General features: G+C 37.2%; 1 protein-coding gene across 2 annotated transcripts in view; it reads right to left on the minus strand.

The window, feature by feature from the left end:
- LOC4349418 (uncharacterized) overlaps positions 1 to 19,269 on the minus strand; it is a 32,130-nt gene that overhangs the window by 6,809 nt on the left and 6,052 nt on the right. For both annotated transcript variants that reach the window (XM_015758581.3, XM_015758582.3), the window contains 41 exons: positions 18,849 to 18,938; positions 18,461 to 18,776; positions 18,246 to 18,350; positions 18,071 to 18,166; positions 17,923 to 17,990; positions 17,525 to 17,645; positions 17,267 to 17,443; positions 16,963 to 17,172; positions 15,914 to 16,023; positions 15,248 to 15,344; positions 14,940 to 15,038; positions 14,714 to 14,863; positions 14,570 to 14,644; positions 13,742 to 14,233; positions 13,280 to 13,612; positions 13,067 to 13,198; positions 12,805 to 12,918; positions 12,536 to 12,720; positions 12,346 to 12,454; positions 11,536 to 11,679; positions 11,117 to 11,407; positions 10,340 to 10,993; positions 9,995 to 10,183; positions 8,955 to 9,058; positions 7,896 to 8,185; positions 7,716 to 7,800; positions 7,316 to 7,633; positions 6,887 to 7,228; positions 6,320 to 6,806; positions 5,997 to 6,160; positions 5,025 to 5,184; positions 4,611 to 4,871; positions 3,371 to 3,559; positions 3,216 to 3,258; positions 2,930 to 3,054; positions 1,902 to 2,822; positions 1,754 to 1,827; positions 1,316 to 1,658; positions 1,136 to 1,234; positions 911 to 1,063; positions 52 to 233 (listed from right to left, as the gene is read on the minus strand). In XM_015758581.3, coding sequence (XP_015614067.1) covers positions 52 to 233; positions 911 to 1,063; positions 1,136 to 1,234; positions 1,316 to 1,658; positions 1,754 to 1,827; positions 1,902 to 2,822; positions 2,930 to 3,054; positions 3,216 to 3,258; positions 3,371 to 3,559; positions 4,611 to 4,871; positions 5,025 to 5,184; positions 5,997 to 6,160; positions 6,320 to 6,806; positions 6,887 to 7,228; positions 7,316 to 7,633; positions 7,716 to 7,800; positions 7,896 to 8,185; positions 8,955 to 9,058; positions 9,995 to 10,183; positions 10,340 to 10,993; positions 11,117 to 11,407; positions 11,536 to 11,679; positions 12,346 to 12,454; positions 12,536 to 12,720; positions 12,805 to 12,918; positions 13,067 to 13,198; positions 13,280 to 13,612; positions 13,742 to 14,233; positions 14,570 to 14,644; positions 14,714 to 14,863; positions 14,940 to 15,038; positions 15,248 to 15,344; positions 15,914 to 16,023; positions 16,963 to 17,172; positions 17,267 to 17,443; positions 17,525 to 17,645; positions 17,923 to 17,990; positions 18,071 to 18,166; positions 18,246 to 18,350; positions 18,461 to 18,776; positions 18,849 to 18,938 — 8,697 coding nt within the window. The remainder of the gene's footprint in view (positions 1 to 51; positions 234 to 910; positions 1,064 to 1,135; positions 1,235 to 1,315; positions 1,659 to 1,753; positions 1,828 to 1,901; positions 2,823 to 2,929; positions 3,055 to 3,215; positions 3,259 to 3,370; positions 3,560 to 4,610; positions 4,872 to 5,024; positions 5,185 to 5,996; positions 6,161 to 6,319; positions 6,807 to 6,886; positions 7,229 to 7,315; positions 7,634 to 7,715; positions 7,801 to 7,895; positions 8,186 to 8,954; positions 9,059 to 9,994; positions 10,184 to 10,339; positions 10,994 to 11,116; positions 11,408 to 11,535; positions 11,680 to 12,345; positions 12,455 to 12,535; positions 12,721 to 12,804; positions 12,919 to 13,066; positions 13,199 to 13,279; positions 13,613 to 13,741; positions 14,234 to 14,569; positions 14,645 to 14,713; positions 14,864 to 14,939; positions 15,039 to 15,247; positions 15,345 to 15,913; positions 16,024 to 16,962; positions 17,173 to 17,266; positions 17,444 to 17,524; positions 17,646 to 17,922; positions 17,991 to 18,070; positions 18,167 to 18,245; positions 18,351 to 18,460; positions 18,777 to 18,848; positions 18,939 to 19,269) is intronic.

Here is a 19,269-nt window from a genome sequence, read left to right on the forward strand (position 1 = left end):
GTTAGATAAATAAGAATCATGTTTATGCAAGCCATTAAAATCTCTTACTACCTGATTGGTCCATCTGATGGCCCCAAACGAAATACAATCAAGAATCTTGAACCTTCCTCATAGCCACGTATCTCAGCTTTTATAAATTTCTGGGTACCATCCTGCTTTCTCATTACTATAACAATGGTGTCTTCTTTTACTATATCCAGAGGCTGACACCAGTCAGTATCCACAAGCCGGACCTTCAGAAAAGAAAGTTTGTAATTGCAAAATGAATGCCATTGAATTGTTCAGCCAATAATTTTAAAAAATAAAATGAAGGTAAGTCATGATATCTTGTTGATACTAGAGCGCATGTATAGTATCCTAAGTTCCTAACAAGAGGACAATTACCCTCCTTTTTCCTGAGTTTTGCAGGCACTCATCTTGATATTTGCATGCTAGTCTTCTTTTCAACATAAATGATGTTTTGCATAACCAAACTAATGAGAATGAAAAGTTTGAGATCAAAGAGAGTGGGAGACACAGGGGCATCAATCCATTGCAAGTCTGTCCTTGAGTAAACCATGCATAGTTTATATTGTTTCTGTTTTAAAGTGATAATACTCCATACTGACCATACAGCCACACATTTTCAAATAACAGTGGTTTGCATAACCAAATCTAAGCTGAGAAATAAACAAAATAGTGTGCTAACTAAAATGTACAACATACAGAATGTAGAAAAGACCTACTAACTAAAATATTGCCTAAAAATCCAGAGAACATATAGAACACTATCACCAAATATATTACATGGTAAGAAAAAGATTTGGCTGGAGCAAGTAATGACAGTTGTGTAGTTCTGAACAATGGCTTCATGAAAATTTCATTCATACAAGTAACGTAGCTAGACCTATCATTAAGAGTGACGCCATACCTGCAATTTTTCAGTTCCTCCTTCTGAGTGCATAAAAGAAACCCTCCAGTCATGTGCATGTAGCACCTTTGGCTCATCTTCAGCACTAAGTTTTATGTAAAAATCTTGTCCAGCCCTGTTTGTGAATGTTATGTATGGGCGTACATAGATAACCTGTTGGTGCAGCATGATGATGTCAACTGACTTACACTTGTGATATGAAGGTGCAGATTAACATGCAGTTACCTTTGTTGGAACAGCCTGATATGAGGATGGTTTTGAGCAAAGAAGAATATGTGTGCATTTTCCATCGTCATCATAGGCAGAAATATCAACAGCACCATCCTGAAGAGATAAAAGAAACATCTTAAGAATGAAGCAGTGCACAAGAGAAGGAGATGATGAATTCAAAAAATCGAAGTGAACCATGTCGCCAAGAGGTGATAGTTCTTTGAGCAATCCAAACTGTCCACTCCCATGTCTGCAGGCACTTGCTGAGAGCCCTAAGCCTTTGAAGTTCAAACCAGATGCTATAGTGTATCCTTCAACCAATTCTTCATGGTTTATTTCATAAAGTATTTTCTCGCTCCTTTCTGAACGAGGGCGTGCAAGAAAACGCCTCTTGTCTTTTCTTCCAGAGATATCAATTAATTGCAGGTTAATCGGAGGCAGTCTTGCAAAAGATATCCAATAGGGAACATATATTCTGATAGCTCTTGCCATCAAATAGTCCTTATCGCTGCTTTGTTCAAGTACAATCTGTACAATCCTAAGGAAGAATGAAGACAATAAGAACATGGTAAGTGCATATTTAAAACTGCTTTGAATATAATCCACACAACATTTCCATGTTTGAATTATTACCTTTCAGATAGAGAACTTCTTAGATTAATAAATTTTGATGGAGCTACGGTGGGATGTGATATAGGAACAGGTTCCTTAAAACAGGAAAGAAACATGTCAATACTGATGAAAAAGTTGAGACAACAATTCAAAATATTTTTTTACATACATGTGATGTCCATCCCCCATGTGGAACAAGTGACAAGTACAAAGGATTCCTTGGATCAACATTTTGGACCCTAACCACCTCACCAGGATTTAAGGTACCCTGCGAACAACTTGTATCTTCCTCATCAAGGTGGCTAGCACTAAGAACATAATGTGCAGAAATGGGAAGATAGTATGATAAAGACAATGGTGATCTGATAATGATGCTCCAGTCATATATTGGATTTGTGTGAACATCTTTGCCTATTTCCTTGGCTTCTATACTTAAGCAAAACCATAGCCCTTGAGAAGTACTGGAAGTGCCATCTGATTGCGCACAGAACAGTAAGTTCTCTGATTCATACAGATCAGATACAAATATGTCAAGGATCTCCTCATTGCGGTACTCAGTTTGGCTGCGTCTCTCCTGAACATCACTCCAGGAGTACTGCACTAGCTCATGATGATTTGTTGGTCTTAGTTGCAGCGTATAAAGCACAACAGGATTTGAGATACCTGACAGGGGGATTGGAGCAGTAGAACCAGGCTCTAGAAGTCCAACAGAAATGTGATCATCTTTATTAGAATTCTCACCCTGTCCATCTGATTGAGAACTTCGAGAATATCGTCCTTTTAGGCGCAAGTCGACAATAAAATCAGTCGTGTTAGTAATTGATACAAGGGAGCGCATGCTAATATATCTATTGCCCTCCTTGACTGTAGCTTCACTAGCAATCACACAATTGCCAAACCTCCAACATGCTGCTGGTACAGCATAGTTTAGCTTCATATTTGTCCAAGGCCCTTCTTTGGAGGGACTAATTTGAATGTATCCAGCCTTGCTTCTGGCCTGATTGGCTCTACACCCCTGTTTTGTGCTAGCCCTACCAGAAATAAGCACTGCAAATCTTATTTTTCCACTAGATTTAACAGTTTCATGTTCCTGCAATTAAGTACATGGAATGTCATGCAATATTTAAAGATAAACCTGCCAGAAGCACAATGTGTACACTCTATTATGAAAACTAACTATTCAGTGCCAGTTCTCACCACTGTTTTGGTTGAAGTAAGACCTCCTAAAGTCAAATCAAATTTTGCATAGTTAGAACCAGAGGCAGAAGGAAGCTTCTGCACCACTTGCTTCAATGGAGTAGAGTAAATACCAACTGGTTGGCCTGTTGGTAAAACATGACATAAAACAAAATGTTTAAGAAAATAAAGAAAAGAAAAGTAAATGTTTTGTATTCTTCTTCTTCTTAATGAAAGGAAGCGCAGTCCTCCAGTGTTTTCAAGAAAATAAAGAAAAGTAAATGTGTTGCACATCAAAACTACAAACCTCCACCAGCATCAAGAACAACAAATTCCAGAACATAATTATCCTGAAAAGGTTTAAATAACAGAATGGAGATCAGGCAGTAGCCATATCACGAGAACAAATACCATGTAAAGTAAGTGCAGCATATTATTTTAGTATATTTCCAATTTACACACCTCGCTTTCAACTTTAAAGAAGAACATTTCATTCCATTCCACCTTTCTTATGTTTTGTGAAGATTGGTCTCCAGCAGCAGCACAGGTACGAGCACTTTGTTGCTGAACACCAGATGCAATACAATCTTCTGAATAGATCCGTAGTGCTACCATATATTCACCAGTGGCTAGTCCTTCACCAACCTTAATCTGGGAAGGAAAGCCAAGTTTATGACAGGCAAATATTTTCCTCGTGCAAGAATAGATGACTTCAACAAGAGTTAAGTACTTCTAAGCATATAGCATAAAGGTGTACACAACAACAAAATTAAGTGAGCCACAATAATCATTCCATATGGAAATACAACATCATAAACGTGGCCACAAGTAGATAGCTATGTAAAGCTTATGTGTTTCTCCTTCAGACGATGTTCAACAACCTCGTAGCAAGTGAAATATTTACCGAAGCTGAATCCAAATGGAATTCGTGTGCTGCAAATAGGTTTTGAATTGTGAACAGAAAAAAATAACCTTCAAGTTTTTTATGATAGTATAAAAATGAGTAATCATTGATAACATGGTAATGTGGGCACTTTTCCTTTAATCTTCCTATGACAGTATCATAGGACGCATGATGTTATGAAGAGGTCAGCATCTCTAGACCTGCAATACTGATTATCGATGCCTGTAACACAAAGTCCATGGACTCGATGGCCTTTTCGATGGTTATGGGAAGGAATGGAATCTATATATTTGAACAGAGTGTTTCCAAAGATTGAAATGTATCTACTCGGGTCTTTTAAGCTTCTCGTATGTTTGCACGTGGACATCCTGTTTTCGCATTTTTGGACAACGGAGACGACATTCAAAATAGAATCACCTACAAGTTACAGCAAAGTTTGCCGAAGCCTGGAACCAAGTGCACCAACCAAATTGCTGACAATGAGCCAGAATAATTGTAATGTTTTGTCCATTAGGTCACAGTACCATGCTGGGGACCAGTAATAACCAACAAGTGATAACGGGATTGGTTCTAGTTTAGAATGCCATGAACATTTGTGCATTTGATAGACATAACAGAACAATTATCAGAGTGCTATTAAGGTGCCAAACGCGAAATGTAATTCAATGAGAACCAAGTAGATGAAAAGAATTTCAACCGCTAACATGTTATCAAGAAACAAGCAAATGCAAATGCAACAAAAAGGAACACTTGTTCATTCAACACAAACCACACAAAATCGAATGCAGAAGAAAGTACCTCAGCATTGGCAATAATAGCAGTAACCATCAAGCGATATAACCTAACAGATCTCCCCTTTAAATGAGAATCCAGAAGATCCCTTGAAGCTGGAACTTTTATAGACCTATCATCCCCAGATGACAGAAGTGTAACATCTGAACTCCTATATTCAGTGGTTCTAATGTATATGTCTTGGCCAAGTTTGTTTTGTGGGATAACATAATAACTTCTTCTTTCGTGCACATCAAGAATCGACCTTTCACTAGTAGAAGACGTTTCCTGGTCATCATAGAATGAAAGAACAGTACCTCAGTAGACAAATGATGACAGGAATGAGGAGGTGCTTAAATATAGATTAATATTGTTTAAGTCTTTTAGGTTATCAGAATTGAACACTGACTATATAGTCAGAATCGTAAATAAATGGCATACCATCCTGTATAACTCATTGCCAAGGCTAATATTGTTCCAGCTAGCATAAGCTTGTGATAACATGTTTGTATTGGAAACTGATATGTTCATATTCAGATCTCGTGTTGAGGCAATACGAAGTTGCCCTGGAGAACCTGGTGTGTTCATGTCATATTGGTACCTAAGATCATTGCCAGAAAAGGGAACATCAAATTACAAATTAACAACAATTCAACAAAAGTAACGAGTCTTTCATTTAGTTATGTCTAATGTATAATGTTGCATTTCATATGGCTAATGGACCAACAAAATAAGGCAAAACTAATCTGTAAATTACCCAGGTTCAGTAACACTATCACCAGTATCATCATCATCATTATTGTTAGATGAAATGGCTCAAACAATTAACAATAACAAAATCAAAACATGTAAATAACATAATCCCTCCAGTCACAAAAAAAAAATGTTTGGGACATTGATAGTCTCTACAAAATACAACTTTTACAACTACTGTCCAAAACATATCTTTGACTATGATTTTCTATTATAATACATGCAAAAAGTAAGTAAATATTTAATTTTATTAAAGTACTTTCTAAGACTAATCTATACATCATGTTCTATAGTCTTCAAACTAAATATTTTAAAAGTTATTGATAATCCAACGTCAAGAATCATGGAACCGGAGGGAGTGATTTCTACTACTACAATATACTTATGGAACCCAACAATATTACAATATTATGAAGAAAGTACTTTTGTAACAAATCTACACATATGAATTTCATTTGTCTAATTCGAACACACATGCTCAAAGTTTTGAAAGTTTGACCTATATTTTTTTTCTTTGGATGCAGGGAGTCACCAAAAAGGTATCTTCAATAACATTGTGCTTAAGGCACTGAAACAAACTACCGCCAGACATCGTAAAGTAGGCAGGACAACAATAAGAATCATAATGATCATGTAGAGTTCAATTCTTGGAACTGTTACCTAAGAAAGCCATCAGTTGGTTCAATGAAGGGCTCCCATGAATTATACTTGTCATTATAAGATCTTGCCGCAAATGACAAACCCACAGTAGCATTTAGATGTTGAGGACCACCATGATAACTAAACCCCACACTATTAAATGATATTCCAAATAATGGTACCATCTGCAAAACGAAAAGGTTGGAAACTTAATATGGCTAACACAAACATAAGTAAATTAATCCGCATGGGATGAATAGTTATAACACCGAACATAAATGGCATAGCCCTGAAACCTCAAATAAATTGAGGAACTTGCTAAAGTACAGTAGCACAAGACTTACCATTCCTCCATAATCATCAAATGAAACTGCAGAAAATGATTTGATTTCAGCATCAATAATTATGCTATCTGAACTGCTGGATGTAGGTGGACCAGCAAGCTTCAGGGCAAGTCTTCTTGGAGGTTTTCTAAATCCACTTCTAACAAGAAATGTACCAACATCATTATCAACGGTCCATAAGCTAAAACTTTCAGATGTTCTAGCACCAGATGAGTCCCACACGCTTTCCTCCGAAAATTGGCCTCCCTTCACCATGTCACTTCTAATACATCTTAAGAAATGCAAGTCCTCTTTCGCTGGTGAACTTTTAGATGCAACACATCCTAAAGCAACAAAACCTGGTGGAGCTTGAGGAAACCAAAACGATACACCCTCAGTACCCCTGTGCTTCTTAATTCTACCAACAAGCTGATAACCTTCAGGAGCTCTGAGAAAGGTATCATCGCCAGAATTTCGAAGTACAACAGCTGAATTTGGTGGCTCATACCTACAACCAAAAAGTATTTTAATTTGAATACCATAGAAAGTTTAGCCAGAAGATCAGAAAGTTGACTGTAAAATATTTACCCGTTAACAGCAATGTCACCAAAGTAAAACATTCCTTCAGACAACATTGGACGCCATATAGATAGTTTCTTTGGTGAAGACATGCCATTATTAGACCAAATTAGTTTAAAGCTTGCTACTGCTTCAAATAGCCGACCTGAGGTCAATGCTGATCTCTCTATCTGCGAAGCATCATTGTGACTATCTTGCCCTATAGAGCTAGTCTTGGAAGAGTCCGCATCATTGAACAGCATATGGCGAAGATCATATGCATTTCCATCTACACGCATATGTGCTGGATCTCCGGGTAAAAAGGAACCAAAAGCATTATCAACCCGCCAGAATGACATATTGGCATTACCGCTGAAAAATATAAATTGAAAAATATAATGGATGTAGAGTTTTGTAGTCGCACAAGAAACTTAAGCTCAAAGGTAATGTTCATAATACCTCAGTGGAATGCAATCCCTTAGGCCACATGAAGAAACCAAGGAAGCAGACAAACAAAAAACTGACGATAAAGGTGGTTCAGCAGTTCCAGTTGAAGAAACACAACCCAATGCAACATAGCCCACAGGTGCTACAGGTAACCAAACTGAGCAGAACCGGTCAACATTAGAAGGCTTGTTCTTCAAATCTTTCTCACTGTGTTGAAGTTCATTTGTTTGTGGAGGTCCAGATCGCCAAACTAGTTTGTATGACAAAGGCCTTTTGACCCTTACAATGTTTGTGTTCAAAGCAAGAACTCCTTTAGTAGGAGAGTCATTCCTAACATGGAATATGATAACCAAGGTTAAAAACATTTCATAAAAAACAAGGAGAGAGATAATATAGTTAAGTAACCAAATACATTGGTGTGAGGAAATCGCCAAAAATGGCATATCCAGATGGAGCACGCGGTCGCCAAAAAGAGTATACTTGATCGCTCGCACCACCTAGAAAAAAGAATCAATCTCCTTAAAACTTGAGGCATCTGAAATTAGTAACCACAAATTAGGAGCATCCAACAACAAAATAACTTCTACCATACCCTGCATAGTCACAACTTTATCAAATTGAGAGCACACCAGTGACATTTTCTTAGATGACATCCTGAGAAATGCTGAAATTTCTTCCTCAACAGCTAAAAACAGCCTCAGAATACTGAAGGAGAAATTCATATAAATCTCAGAAACCAGCAGATGCAAATTTGTCTTCCCAGATGCGTTTGAATATTTCACAGACATGTCAAACGGTTCTATAACTCTGATGCCATTACTCTCCATCTTTAAACCGAGTATGTTTCCACTCATCTCCATACTGTCACCCTTCATTATAAGCCTGTCACATGAATAAGAATAACAACTAACAATCAATGACCTGAACTGCTATTAACATACATAGTACGGTAAGACAAGTACATTAGTTAATGCATTGACAAAAGATGAATATACCTCCCTCTACAAAAAATCGTGTTTTTTCTGGCATGACACAAATATAAGATGAACTGGAATACATCATTGTATGGTCAGATATGTCATTTAGAAGTTAGAAGAAAATTGATGGGGAACAAAATATATGCACGAAAATATTCATAGTTTTTCTCCTATGAAATATCTTTTTGCCATTTCAAGACTTCAAGACAAAGATATATTTTATGTTATTAAAAAGGACCAACCATCGGTACTTTGTGAAAAGCGTTTGAACATGATCTCAACATCAAATTTCATCTGTACTGCACAGTGACAAAAAGAGTATTGCATCTAAATCATGCATTACCGATATTTTATGCCACTGAAATTTTGCAGGCACGATATTACAGTACAAAACCATTTATTTTTGGCATACTTCTGGAATAGCACAATGGAAAATGGTAACAAAAAAAAAATCCTCACAAACTTCTTACAGAAACTGATGTGGCATGTTATGTGTGCGTCTTGCTTTTTCATAACCACCAATGGATTAGATTCAACGGTTGAGATATTTGTTTGTAAGAATTGTTAGTACATATATCACTGCTCTTCAAAAATTCTTATGTTGAATATTTTAGAGTGGTTTTAAGATAGAAACTGTGAGAACTACTTTATCCAAAGGGTAATAGAGAGCCAACCTGCAAAATGCATCTGTACGGGCATGAATAACCTTAGTTGATAGTGCTAAATTTTCACCAGAATTTCTTGATGTGCTGTAGAAAGTAAGCTCTGGTCCAATAGCCTGGGATAACAATATTCAAGCGTACAATCAACAAATGGGAATAATGCAATGCAGATTCAAAAATCACAACACGCAGGATAAAACAATAACATTAGTGGTATCCTGGTTGTGTTCAGAAAGATTCCACCAGGCAAGTATTCATTGTCAGCTGGAACTGTTTTAAAAACATTGCAGATTTAGATGTGATTATATTAGAGTTCTAAGTTAGTCTTTGAACTATTGCTGATACACATAGCTGGTTTGTGGAAATGTTACTAGTAGATTGATATTCAGAACATGTCACTTGTTTTTTATCTGCACAAATGGCTTAAATAATGACTTCCTCACAAAGTAAAACCTGCATGCACAATGAAATATAAATAGTAACTTTAAGCATTTAAACGTAAGCAAAAATGAGCTAGGTGCCCACACTCGAGGTGCGCCTCAGAGAGACTGTCCAACAATTGAGTTGTAACAGATTTATCCCCAGAATCTACAAAAATTCAGGTGTGTGGTAGGGGCTGCACTCATGGGTGCACTCGTGTCTAACATGTAAACTGTAGCCTAAAATAACAGAGCAAGGTGGTGGCCAACTGGCCATGATATTGTTTCCAAATACAAACTGCATTCACAAAGAAAAAAGAGGAATCCGGACTGAATTCAGCACTATGAAAATCCAGTGCGTATTTCCTTATTCACAACAGTAACCATCTGGAACCAATATTTAACTTTCTTTTTAGGAGAAACCAGTAATGAACTAGAACTGTCGAGAGGGATTATTCTAGTTCCAAAATCAAGGGTCTGATCAGGGCAAGAAAACAGAACACACATAAAGCCATCTCCATCTCTCGTTTCAACTTTTACAACTGACTTAGAATCAAGTTTATCTGATTCTAGCCTACAGCACAATGGCCAAGATTAAGTACCTCAGGTATAGCTAGATGTTCAGAGCAATACCTGTATTTCAATTATGAATTCTGTTGATCTATTGGCACTAATATTTTTTACAACATCTTCAGTAATTTCCTCACTGTGAGTAGATAGAAGGCCTTCATTTTCGCTTACTAAGTAGACATGATCATTTTCTGATGCTGAATACCAGCAATTACTGCCGAGAGATATACACGAGTCCAAATACTCACCATTCTGCAGCAAGATATTGTGTTGTCAAGCCAAAGAAATATATTGTAAATTACTACTCCCTCTGTTTTTTTAAAAAAAAAATTTTGATGTTGGTAGAAAGAAATGTCAAGTAAAAGAAAATGGAGAGCAAACAATAAATATTGAAAGTGTAGAGCATACCACTATCGTGACATTCCGAAATTGCAACCCCTTACCACAGAGCACATGAATGAATCTTTCAGCACTAGGGCCTGACAGAATTTTTCCCTCCCTATCCCGCAAATATATTTTGCCACCTTTTCCGTCATATATATAGTAGTCGAACTTCTCATTATCAACAATCAGAGGTTTCTGAGGTGAAATACTCATAGTGGAACGCTCCTGATAGTAAACTTGATCACTGAATACCAGTGGAGAAGTCATGTGCAGAAGGTCCTTATCTTCATCATTAGATAACAGACTACGAGCAGATGGCACAAAGAACTCGACAATTGCTAGCAAGAAATCAAGTGCCACAAGAAACTTGGGACGCTGAACACACACAGACACAGTTGACGAAGATTTTCGCAGGATAGCATCAAAAATGAGCATTGAGGGGATTGGCTCAAGGCCTAGATCTTTTTGTATTCTTCGTTCACCTGAATCAAGTTCATTAGGATTATCATAGCCATCAGCAGATGATGTGTCTCTAACTGTTGCTGATTTCCCAATGGCAAGCCTTAACTCATCTTTTGTTCCTTCACGGTCATCAAAAACAGAAAAGCCTTTGAGAGTAGCAAAAAGAAAGCTCTCCTCCCTCGTATTTGATTTATACAGAAGCCATGCGCCACTTGCCTGAGTACAGAAGATTGCATGACAATGTAAGAGTATACTCTACTTGAATCAACTTAACATGAAAGAATCCTAGTATATATAGTATCAATGCGATTCCAAAGCATATTACTCTTGAAACTTTACCTGCATGCTAGCCATAGGTGAGTCCCTTGTCGATCCTGAATGAAGAGAAAGCTCAACCAGATTTATCGAAACAGATATTTTATTAGTTATCCATGTCTCCGCATCTTGAGACAAATCTTGAATACTTTCAGATGAAGAAGATGAAGATACATGAGATTCAGCTGTAGTAGTTCCATATCGAGGATCATCAAGAGCAGGCACAACATGTGGTGTCTCGGAGAAGTTTGACAATGCACATTCAGATATAATTTCATATTCTCGATTGGATAACGCTGCTTTCAGAACATCCACCTAAGAGACATTGGACATGAAAATGGATTTCCCAATGACACAAAAAGACAAATGATAAATTGTTGCTTACTGTACTGAATCTAACCAGGGAGCTTTCATTAAAAATGCACTTAGAGAAAATGATCTACCTTAATTGAAGCCTCCACCGCTGGTAACTGATGCATCAGGTCACGTAATGATCTATGGATCTCGAAGGAGAGACCTTCCACATCTTGAATTATAGTTTCACCACACACCATATTCATACCAATAGTTAGATTTATGTCCTTTACCTGCAAAGGTAAGTATGTAACCACAGTTATAAAAACAATTTGAAGGTCCATGGCAGAAAGTTCCATTTCTCCAAGGAAAACAATACTAAGAAATATAAGTTATTTTCTCCCCACAAGTGCTCCTATGTTTCAAGTTGGGTTAATTTCCAAATTCCAATGCCTCCAAAATTAACAAAGCTCTCATGTCCACTGGCTGAAAATTATGCAGGAAAATAACAATATACTTTCTTGTCCAAAAAATATATGTTCTCAACAGATATAAGGAATACAGCGTAATCATCATAAGGAAGTACAATTCCCAGAATCCCACTTATTTTTCTGCTCTGTTCTTATCACCCAACAAGGAACAGCAAGTAATGAACACATCGACACATTTTGATGTAGTTCTCAAGCTCAAAAACTAACATAAACCTGAAAAGGAATATGCTACAACATGTAAAGCTTCTGAAATCTCCATTCCAATGGCATCAGACTAATTATATGGTGTAAGTCATTTCTCAATGGCTAGGCTATCTCCATCTGTTGCCCATGTTCCTCTTTTTTCTTTTTCTTTTTTTTACCATGTACGGTTTTTTAGGTGTCAATTAAAGTTTTCAGTAGGGCTCTCCCCTCAACCTCCCCATCCAAACAGGGAAATAAATAAACATGTTGACACAATGAACTTACCGTAACCGTTAAAATTTCTAGATGAATAGCGCTCATCTCATTCTTGTCACCACCGATCCATTGGAATTTATTTTGGATCTTTATGTATAGAACATCAAGCTCCAAGAAACTGCAAACCAAAGCAAGGCTCTTTAAAATATCATAAAGATATGTGCATACTATCAGTACATGTCCACAGACCCATCCTTACTCAGAACTATTAGTTTCACGAGGCATAACAATTATAGGCCTACTGAAAGAGACATCCAATTTGAGAGCAGGTGATCCTTCCATATCAGTTTTGCTAACCCACTTCTCTGAGTTAGTTACATTGTCTTTTAGCTTTACAACACTATCAGAGCTCTTAGGAACAAGGCCCATGAAATAATTGATAATCTGCACACAGAGTATGTATGAGAAAAGAGAACACTTAAATCAATGGCAGAAGAGGGAAAATTAGATGAGCACTAAACAGCATACCTCTTGAACAAAACGGTTGAGATAAACAATTCTAACTTCTGAAAGCTGCGCTGATAGACTATAGTCATACCCACTATAGTCTTCGTCATCAACATTGTATGAACTAAAGTCAATCTGCACAAAGAATTAAAATGTTGTTTGTTTTCTTTCAAGCCAGAAGTAGATAGAAAATGTAAGCATAAGCAGTTATTCCTCAACAAAAATGCATAAGCAGTTACAGCATACAACTAGGGAGTCCATTGAGTTAATCAAATGGTAGTACCTCCACAAAAGAACTTCCTCCTGGATTACGCATATCACAAACCCAAAAGTAGGGATGATTGCAAGAAAGACTGTCATCGCTTATTTTAAGGTTTCCAAGTGCAGCCTCTATACTGAACGACGATGTGAACACCTTAAAATGCCAAGATAGTCATGTATTAGGAAAATCAAATCAAGATCAATCATATCCATTAGAGATAGATGATAATCATACCTTTATATCAGTTGAGAGGTTATTTTGTGATAAAGTAGCAAGCCGGTCACCATTTTCATTCATTAATAATATTTGTGCCTCTGCCATGCTTGATGTTAGATGAAAAACTGTTCTGCTTTTACCTTTAGCCAGTAATCTTTTTATGACTGGTCCTGCTTCCAGATCAGACTTAGGTTCCTCAACCATATTATGTTCTACAGGATCCGATGTTGTATCTTTATTTTTATCAGCATCAGGGACATTTGCAAGGTTGATGGCATTCATAAATTCCATGATTGCAATAACAGTTGGTCGATGACAGAAAAAGGTCAGAGTAGCAACACTTATCACAACCTGGTAAAAACAACAAAAAATCCGTCTGTCACACAATTGGGAGAAATAGTACTATCCATATAAATTTCGAAGTATGTACCCCTTTATGCAATAAAGAATTGCTAGATACTGTCATACTGAGATATTTACCCTGTTATCCAAGTTGTTGTATTGAGGGGACTGCTGATCATAAATCACAATCTGAGCTTTCACAAAACTTTCAAAAGTAATGTCCCCTGAAGTGAATCCGGCAGATTGAAGCTCAATATCTGGCAGCAAACCAGGAATTCGACTGAATGCAGGTGGCTGCAAAGAAGGGAGGCTAGTAGGCAAAAAGTTCTGTGTGCTGAAATAATCTGATATACTCCTCTCATGCAGCATAGGTGTTTCAAATTCATCAAAATCATCTGATGCTTCAAAAAACCTTTCTTCACTGTCACTTTTCTTCAGTGCAGTACCTCTAGGTCCTGCACTATTCTTTCGACTAGGAGTTGGGACTTCGTTGGTTTGCACGCTATTGATAAAGGATCTCGCCAAATACCTTGGTACAGGACTACCAGGGTAGTTATACTGATCTTCAATTTCCAGAGATCGCAAGATAGTACCGATTAGTAGATTGCCACCCTTCATTGAGAGTTCAACCTGTTTGTTTCCACAAAAAAAAAACGTAGCTTAATGAATCAGTCATATAACAAGGACAAAAGGTAATTTCTTACTCCCTCCATCCCGGAATAAGTTCATTTTTTGCCCCTCTCATTTGTCCCAAAAATAAGTTCATTTTTAAGCAATCGTGGTATCGTGGTATCGGAGTTTATAGAAATAGGGGATGAATGCATTGGGAGTAGAAAGTGCTGAATAATTGCGTTGGGATTTGATAAAGTTGGGGTATTTTAGTCTTTTTGGTTTTGTATTGGTATGTGTGGGATGGGTGAAAATGAACTTATTTTGGGATGGAGGGAGAAGGGAATAAAGAGTTACCTGGCCACCAACTGCCCGAAATTCAAACAAGCTGCTCTCCTTAGCTAGCAGAACTTTTTTGAGTTTGTGGTTGCTCTACAGAAAAGATAGTCACACCATTGATTCAGATGCAAGTTTACAAGGAAAATTGGGTAAGAGGCACACCTCATAGCCACATGAGAAGCAGATCTTTAGCTCATCAAGAATGCCAGCAACGAACAATTTTTCAATGCTAACATCTTGAAAGCTGCCCTTGAAGGAATGGGTCTCTGATGGGAATGCAACTTCAGGAAAGCTGGAAAGTGCGGCAGAACCCTGCAAACAGACTAAATTACCTGGATAGCAATAGGATATAACAAAATTGAACATATGAAAAAGGACCAAAAAGTACCGATGCACGGTATATAGCACCCTGCAAGCGGTTCTGCCATATCCTTCGTGCTTCCTCATTGTCAAACAACATAATCAAAGCGCCAGTGTCTTCAAGAATCTGTACAAAATAAAGTTAATTGGAAGTTTAGAACTATCAACTATGTCACAGGGATTCATGTTCCATATCTACATTAGCCCACACTTGCTTACTGTGTCAATTCTGGCTTGCCATTACTGACGGAGTAAATTATGATACAACATGACTGATTGTAGTCTAATAAAAGAAGTAATTTACAGAATATAATGAACTCAGCTACTTGACCGTTCCTTGGGATTAACTTGGCCAGAATCATGAAGTGCCAGGATATTCTGCACACCACTTGTAAGCTCCATAGGAACCTGATGGACTTGTTTATTACGTAAGCTGTGATTCAACACAAAAGATTAAAGTCAAAATAATATATCCACCTGCATAAAACTAGCATAAAGATTATAAGCCATTTACAAGGTTAGATCAAAGCTATTCTCATCACCATAGATGAAAATGCAATAAATTATTGTATCTTCATGGAAACATTGAAGACATCAAGCCATGTCAAAATATTGTTGTTCTTTCAAGGAAATATTAACAGTGTTCACTCCCTAAATAGTAAATAAGTAATATATGGTAGGAAATCACCAGCACAACACCATGATACCTGAGAAACATCTAAGACTAACCTACCAAGAATCTTGAAAGGCAACTTACTAAAAGTTGCGATAAAGATCCTCTCCGCAAATATACGCTGAAAACTACTAGTGGCTCATAACAAAAACATTCATAGATATTAACAGTTTTACTGAAACGAAACCATAAGTGATTAACTTAAGGTGTAGTATTTATAGCACTTCCAGACAAATCTATTTGGAATTAAAAATGCATATAGGTGCACTCAACTGTATATTAAGATACAAAAGTCCAAGAGAAAATAAAGCACAGCGAAAGTGTACAACCTGGACCATTGCTTGTATGTTGTCGATGTCGGATTATCAAATACATAAAGAAATGGTCCCACCAGGCGCAGGTACCTACGTTGCCAAGTAGCTTCTCTGTTTCCAACACCCTGATTAAGGTAACAGGGCAAATAAAAGTATTAGCAATGTAAGTATAGATTGATTAAGGTGAGAGAGCAACTAGCAATTTTGTTCTCTCCAACATCCACTTTAAAATAATATACTCCATGTATGCCACATTTCATTTGATGGTATCACCCAACAACAGTGTTTCTTTGCCATGGTCAATTCAAAGCACAGCTTTCAACTGTCAGAACATGTGTAGGGCTGCCCGGGAAAATGAAGAATGAGGTAATAACTAACAAAGGGTTGTCCAGGGAACTAGAAAATGAGGCAACACAGAGAAGCAAAGATGTTCGGAGGTGATGGCCTGTGGCTAAAGAACCTGATTCAGAGTGGCATTCGGCTAAACGAAATGTTAGGACCAGCACTCATCTAAACGTCAATTTTGAGTTGGCACCAACAAAATTTAAGAATGCAATCATTAAGATCAGAATACCACGGGCAACATCAGGAAAATCCAGTTGCTTTGAAGTCTATATAACAAGTACTGTATTATATTTCTTTAAGGAATGACAACCATGTCATCATAAAATTGCATCTCAGAAACCTAAGCAAAAAAAGTTCATCACAAGCACCAGGTGAATGCACATATGCATTACAGGTGAATTATGATTAAAAGCAGAGTAAAGCATGTGTCAATTTCAGTATGGTGTTAGTCTCCTATCAAATAAATGAAAAAACGACAATCAAATTAAGTTGGATGTACCGGTTTAATTGAACTCCACTCAGTGAGTTCGTATGTTGACCTCTTAAAATCATCTTTTCTCAAAGATGTACAGATCATATGGCCAATTGGCCATTGTTCATTTTTGCAAAATAAGGTCATGCAAAGTTTACTGTGTCTACCCCTAATCCCTTATGCCCCCAGTTCATGATACATGCAACACAGATTACAAATCCAGTTCAAGAGAACAGAAAAGTGCAACCTTCCATGTGAGAAGAGATGACCATCCCTCAAAGTCAGCCTGATCCCACAAATGTGCAAGATCTGAACTGTTTTTGTCGCTATCATTATCTTGAAAAATCTTGAAAATTTCCATTAACCTATGATAACGTGCTGGAGAGAAATGAAAACCCAGGGATGGAACCCGTACTGCCATTCTTGTAGAAGGGTATAGTGCACTTTCTAACTGGATCTGAACAAAGGAATAAAAATTTATTAATGTCCTGTTGATTATATGTACTGTTATCATATTAACTGTTTTGAGTAAATGAACACTAGTCGTTTACCTGCTGAAGCTTTAAAGCAATTCCACACTTGTCGATAACTGACAATAAATTTACTTCATTGGATCTTTCATTCCAATGGTAATCACCATCCACTAAAAATGCAGATACATCACTTAGCACTAGATTGAAATTCAGATACATATCCTGCTCTTCTGAAGCACGGGAATCCCATATCTCCTGAAGCAACAAATAAAATCAGTGGCACATTACCCCCAACCATGGGCATATAAAATCCAACTTTCAGAGAGTGCACGTGACCTCCGTCCGAAGAATTAAATTCCCTAGGTCAAGCAAAAGCTTGGTTTCATGTATGTCATCTGGGCGGAACTTTGTCGGAACAGTAATTTTGGGGGCAGCAATATCCAGATTCAGTGAAAATCTACCAAGGGTATTGTGCATCAGTCACCATTCAAGAAGGGTTTGACAGGTAAAATATAACTAAATATTAACTATACTAATTAGCATAGAAGAGACACGTAAGAAATGGAAGAGACAACAGCATAGGAAAATGCAAATCAATTTCCCTTGCTAACAAACATAGAAACAACAAACAGCTAAATCCCAGTTTGAAAATGTATTAATCAGGCTAGTATCCATTTAAACTATAGTTTCTAATGTCCACATCAAAAGAAATTTGTCAGTGTAAGAACACTAACCTGGACTGATCTTTTAGAACCCGTGACATTTGCTGTTGAGCAGTGCGCTTCACTTCATCTAATGTCATCTTCATAAATTAAAAAAATACGGAAGAATTAAATATCTGATCATAGGAATAAGTATTTTACAAATGAATGTTGAATATACCTGCACAGCAGCAGCAGTCTCTATCGCCAGAGTCTGGCTAATGGTAGGGCTACTCTTGAAGAATGCAACGATTTGATCAATAGAATCCTTCAAATACTGCCACAGAACAGGAACTTTAAACATATAATGGTAGAATAAACAAATACACATTAAAGGTTCAAAATGGATAGCTCACAGTTATGTAACAAGGAGAAGCTTTAGCCGTGAAACTCCAGTCCAGTTGCTCATCGAAAGGTTTGTAGGAGAAAATGCCAATAAGAGAATCGGTAACACTTGCACTCTGTCAATTCATATAGATAGCGGCATGTTTGAGTAACTTTGCTGTCAAATGAATTTCAATTTTCAGGTAAAAGCACCTAAAACAAAAATTAGAGAACCAGATGGGCAAACCTCAGCAAGCAGACCATACGGAGATAAAAGCTTGTAGGAACCAAGCTTCAGGTCAAAAATTTTTGCCTCTGGATACATTTTCAAGTTACAACAGAAATCTTCACATGACAGATCAGCAAGATACTCTGAGTTATCGATGATAAGCTTCGATGCATTATGCTTCATGCGTATTTCAAAATAGAACTGCATCAATTTCATATCCTGTTGAACAGGAATATAGTCATCATTTTCTTTGTAGCCAATAATCCTATTCAATCTTTCCCAATCTTCATCACTAAAACTCTTTGAGTCTCCCTCATCCTTTGAAGAGCCAGTCCTGCACACAAAAGATGAATTAATTTCTACACCTTCCACAAGCATAAAGCGCGAGGTTTGTATCCGAACTAACCATCCAAATGACCACCAGGACTGCTGCTTATTTTGTTGAGCATATTGATGTGTTTCTGCTGACTGCTCTACAAACTTGTGGGCCAACATCCTGCACAAATGATAGTAAAAAAAACATCAAAAAACTATATACTAAACTAAATGCATTGAGCAATGAAGAAATGGTATAAGAACATGCACATGAAACAAGGCCTGGAGCAGAAGTTTAGTTTAACTCCATGTGTTAGTGCATGGATAATTACGGACAACCTTCGTTCTATTCTCTATGGCTCAAATGATCATGAAGTTGAACAGGACACTCATCTATTCATTGTACTTGTACATGTAAAAGCATAACAAAGCTATGAATCATATACTAAGTATTATTCATAGGACTAAAAAGGGCCATGATGTGTGCATTGAATTCAATATAAGGAAATTTT

This window comes from Oryza sativa, chromosome 10 (assembly GCF_034140825.1).
Source record: "Oryza sativa Japonica Group chromosome 10, ASM3414082v1".
Classification (NCBI taxonomy): domain Eukaryota; kingdom Viridiplantae; phylum Streptophyta; class Magnoliopsida; order Poales; family Poaceae; genus Oryza; species Oryza sativa.